Source organism: Lynx canadensis, chromosome A1 (assembly GCF_007474595.2).
Source record: "Lynx canadensis isolate LIC74 chromosome A1, mLynCan4.pri.v2, whole genome shotgun sequence".
In the NCBI taxonomy this organism is placed as follows: domain Eukaryota; kingdom Metazoa; phylum Chordata; class Mammalia; order Carnivora; family Felidae; genus Lynx; species Lynx canadensis.
The window spans coordinates 86772007-86777611 of NC_044303.2; the positions used below are offsets into that span (position 1 = coordinate 86772007).

The 5605-nt window shown below is 32.5% G+C and overlaps 1 protein-coding gene across 1 annotated transcript; it reads left to right on the forward strand.

The window, feature by feature from the left end:
* The first annotated feature begins 2532 nt into the window (after nt 1–2532).
* Nucleotides 2533–3480, forward strand: LOC115512753 (olfactory receptor 14A2). Its single transcript, XM_030314135.1, has one exon. The coding sequence runs from the start codon at nt 2533–2535 to the stop codon at nt 3478–3480; it is 948 nt and encodes a 315-aa protein (XP_030169995.1).
* The last annotated feature ends 2125 nt before the right edge of the window (nt 3481–5605 follow it).

Genomic DNA, 5605 nt, shown 5'->3' on the forward strand with positions numbered 1-5605 from the left:
ACTAACTGAAAGTGTTAACTAATGCTACTAAGATCTATTAGATGCCAAAGCAAATGCACACACACACACACACACACACACAAATAAAAATTGGATCACTTCCAAATTCTTACAATATCTTTAAAAATGATTTCAGTTTTATTACCCTACAATGATTGTTTTTGACAGATGACCAATAAAACTTATTTGCTTTCTATGTTAAATGGCAAGCTTATAGCAAGCCTTCTCAGAGTGTAATACATGTCAGATTTCCAAAGTCAATTGAATAAATGAACATTCTTCAACTTCAGTCAGAGATGCGTTGAGTCAGTAATTAGCAATATTTGTCAGAAGTCTTCATGTACAGCAAAGTGCTGAAATTATTAGTATCAATTTTGGAGTGATAACCACAAGTAATAATAGTTTATTACTAAGTGGAGCTAAAGAAATATTTAAGTGTTTTATTATTATTCTAGTAGAATTCTGAATCATGTCCTTTCAGATATATTATACTATGTTTTCTGAGAATTGAACAATTGTGCCTATAAAAAATAACAGTGATTATAATCCATAAGGCTTTAGGAGATTATCACTTAAGGCTATTCAGAAAACTTTTAAGACTCTCCTCTTTTGGGAATTCAAAGCAATTTGTCACATCCCTTAAAAATGATTTGTTGTAGAGACATTGACTAGAGAATATTTCAAATGACGTCACATTTAAAATAAAGGGCAAATGAATTTCCTGGTTGCATTTAATATTCATCCTTCCATGTTAAAAAAAATATTACATTGTAGAGATCTTTGAGCTCTTCAACAGAAGATTAGCAATATATTATGCCATAATAACCAAGAATTTCCAAAGGAAGATGTAGTTTTATATTAATTTCAGGTAATCAACTGGTAAGTTAAACTGTTTTTGTGGGGCAAGAAAAATTTCCGCTCTCAGGTGTACTTGTTGGAAACATCTGATAAATCATCCTTTGCCCAAGCAGTTGAAGAGTTAGAATTAGTTCAATGTATGCATTTCAGATTTCTATTGGTAAAATGTTAAATAGTCTCTGTTCCAAAACAAACAAACAAGAAAACAAGAATCAGTATTGTAGATATTAAATATATATAGGGCAGAAACCAAAAACAATGAGATTCAATTAACCAAATTTTTCACCCATCTCCCACTTTTGGTGTATCGTTGTATATTTCTCCAGAAAGACATTTGGAATAAATTGATAAATGTATTCAAGATTATTTCACTGCCCTACTATACATACTTCTAATTCACCACAAATCACATATGATACATATGTCCATGGCCTTGACTTCCATTTATTTAACTATGCTTCTTAAAATGTTCCATCCACTGGGCTTTTCACTTTAGTCTATGTTTCATTTAGGCTTTAGATTTTAGGTAACTCCAAAAGGGAGCCCCTTCCCCTCTATCCTTCAGTAGCCACTGGGATAATCTATAAAATGTTACATTTTTTAAATAATTTGCAATGGAACCCATCTCCATCTAATTTTTGCTTCTTCATAGATTTATATATTCATCATTGTATGCCTCCTCCCACTGACTGAAAACTTCCAGAAAACCTTTTATTTTTATTTTTTTAATATCTGTCATCCAGTTTGGTGTCTGATATATTTAAACACTTGTTGGTCTTTTCATTAAATAATTCTGCACAGTAGCAAACAATGTAGGGAAATAGCTTGATAATATCTGATGTATGGAAAAATAAATTCTAGGCAACATAAAATAATGAATAAAATATACAGTCAGACAGAATAGGTGATACATTTTGTTATAGTAACTTCTAAAGTAGACTTTTATTTAAGATCAATCACTGACAAGGTGCCACAATAACATAGCTTTCTACATATGTGTGTATTCAAAGGACATTAAGTTTTGCTAAATAATTTATCTCTTTCTTTCTTTCTTTCTCTCTGTTTCATATGAAATGAAACATTCAACATATGTGACTGCATGACCTCAAGATAATAAAAACATTGAAAAAATAATCCTTTTTTATATCACCTTGATTATGTCCATATATTTATAAAAAAGTTATTTGCTTACAGTGGAGTATTTAATAAAATGTAAATGTGAGGTAATGATTTTTAATAACAAAGGAGAATTGATTTACTCCCATTAGATTATTAGTAATCCTAACACACTATAAAGATGTAGAACTTTGAATTGTTTTTCAGAAAACAAAAAGATTTGTCATTATGCATGGCACAATACCAGTCTGAGGGCAAGGACTTAGTGTGCTGGGAAAACTTTCATATTTAGTCAAATTGTATACATCTGGTAGCAAGTTCAGATTGAAGCTACAGAATCAGATGTAATTTATATGAAGACTAGTTGAATTCACACACTACTTATGAAACACTTTTACCTTAAAAAATAAGATGGAATTTCTGTAGAAATATTTAAGATACATAGGATGGCTCTTTTTCAAATAAACGATGGTATATATCAATATAGTTCTGGTCAAGTGGTAGAAATTGACTTTTTCATTATTTCATTGTCCTAACAGGCAGTGAAGAGACTCTAGCATGGCCAATGTCACCTTAGTGACAGGATTTCTTCTTGTGGAGTTTTCTGACATCCAAGAGCTTCAGATATTATATGGTGTGCTCTTCCTACTGATTTATCTGGCTGTCCTGATGAGTAACATTCTCATCATCACTCTCATTACCCTAGACCAGCATCTACAGACACCAATGTACTTTTTCCTGAAGAATTTGTCATTCCTGGATGTCTTCCTTGTGTCTTTCCCAATCCCCAAATTGATTGTCAACAGCCTAACATACAGCAATTCCATCTCCATTTTAGGGTGTGCCTTCCAGCTACTTTTTATGACTTCCTTCTCAGCAAGTGAGATATTTGTCCTTACTGCCATGTCCTATGACCACTATGTAGCCATATGCTGTCCTCTGCAGTACGAAGTCATCATGAACGCTGGTGCCTGTACACTGATGGCAGGTGTTTCCTGGGCCATTGGAGGACTCTTTGGAACTGGGTATACTGCTGGCACATTTTTCATGCCATTCTGTGGCTCCAATGTGATCCCACAGTTTTTCTGTGATGTTTCCTCATTGTTAAGTATCTCCTGTTCTGAAACACTCCTAGTGGTGTATACAAGTATTGGGATAGGTATGTGTTTAGGCATATCTTGTTTCATCTGTATTGTGATCTCCTATGCTTATATTTTCTCCACTGTGCTGAAGATTCCTACCATAAAAGGTCAGTCAAAAGCTTTCTCCACATGCTTTCCCCATCTTGTTGTTTTTACTCTTTTTATTATAACTGCCTGTTTTGTTTATCTGAAAGCAACCTCAAATACACCCCTAGTTATTGATAGGTTGCTTTCTGTGGTTTACACTGTGATGCCTCCAATACTCAACCCTGTAATCTACAGCCTGAGGAACAAGGACATGAAATGGGCTCTTATGAGATTGCTGCAGAAAACACTTGGTCTCACATCTTTTAATACTAACTAACATCTATCCATGATATAGTATCTTACTGATCACAATAGATTTTCTCATCAGTTACCTCATTCCTAACTTTGGAACAATTTGATAAAAGAAAACTATGTACTCACATACACTAATGTAAATAAATTCTCAACAGCCTAATTGTCTGTTTCCAGTTCAGGTAGTGGCATTATACACAACTAACACATAAGTGTCACATGTTTCTCATGCAGTGGTCTTCAATGACAAAGAATCTCTTCATTTGTGGTATGATCTTCTAAAAGAATTGCTTGTTTCTCATGATGTTTATAATTTTTGTGATTTAATCTCATTTTCACTATTTTATTACATATTTTTAAATGAGGCACTTCAACAGGTACAGTGCCATAAAAAGCATTTGAACTACCAAGATAATATTTTCATATCACTTTTCTGAAGGATCAGACTGTCTAGTGCTGAAGCAGAACAAAAAGTAAGCAAACATAATGCAGTAGGCTATGGGCCATTCTAGAGATGTTCCTACATCTATAAACAACACTCAGGAGAGACACATAAAACAGAGACAAAATCCTGGAGAGAAATAAATCTCAGCACAGTTCCCCAAGATAACTCTTGATCAACTGGGTAAATAGTATTTCCAGAGAGACACCAGGCAGAGGTCTGAGTCTATAAGACATGTATGCCTGCATGTCTACCTGTCTATAATTCAGAAAGGCCCTTACTACTATTTATGGCATGATGAATGGTTCTAATGAGTAACATGAAGCTATAAAATATATTAATACTATAGCAGAAGTTTCTCACTTGGGGATGGACTCTCTTTTGACTTCTTCACTAGTGCCTCCAATATGTTTTTTTAATTAATTTGTACAAAACTACATAAAGATTCTATGTTTTATAAAAACTCTCTGAGATTTACATTGACATTGTTCCATCCTTCATTGTTTAAGGAAAATAATACAAAGGTTTCTTAGATATTTTCAATCGGATTCTCTTATTTTTAAATCATAATATAAATGTTTTATTGTCACTTGGATGAAAAGTGGTTGATATTTTAATCAACCACTTTAATCAAGTGATAGATGGTTAATATTTTTTCTCAGGCACAAATGATCTCATTTAACCATGTCCCCAAATATCCTCTGACAACTTTGGTTTTTACCATGCTAATATCATTTATAAATATATACTTATGCTTTTTCATATATGATAAAATATAATTTTTATATATCATATACATAAGATTATCTTTAAGATTTCCCATAGAATCCATGAAAAAGTCCCCACTTATTTTTGTTCTTTACCCTTAAAGAAAGAAATATGGCAAACATAATTGGATTTGTTTGATGGGTATGTGTATCAACTGTCAGAATTACCTGGGAAAATCTGTCAAAAAAAAAAAAGATTCTTAGACTGCTTGTGGTTAAATTTATATTGTAAAAAAATGGTACTGGATTAAATATTTTGAAATTGAATATTTCATGAGAAATTCCTGGAGATATTTTTGTTCCCTCACTATCTATAATGTGTTTTTATTATGAGAGAAAACACTAATTGAAAAACTATTTTTTTCTTTAGAAGACTGGCAACTGTTAAATATATGAGTGATTGAAAAGTCATCATTTTAATAACCCATATCACAAGTGATGTAATCAGTAATGGATACTAAAATCTTTAGGTTAGAAGTTGTAAGGAATGACATATTCTCATGATGACAGGTAATGAGTTAGGTTGAATTTCCTGAAAGAATGTGAGAATGACATGTGCAGAAAAGGTTTTCTTATTTTTCTGTGATGCAGATCATAAAGCCTTCAGGTGAAGGGTGCCTTCTCTACTCCCCTTGGAAAGGAGCATCCATATCTCCAGAGGTAATGGGATAAGGAGAGTAATCTGACCAAATAGATCTTGAAATTATTCCCCCAGTTTATTATGCTTAGCTCTATTTCTCCTATTATATCTTTCCATGATTTTCCACTCTTCATCAGATCTAGCATAAAAAATCTCAGGTTCAATCATTTCTTTGGGTCTTCATTTCCTTATGAAAGCTCCCTTGTCATATAATACTTACATTAAATAAATTTTATAATTTTCTTTTATTGTAGGGGTCACAGTCAAGAAGAACTGAAAGGGTATAGAATTTTTTTTTATC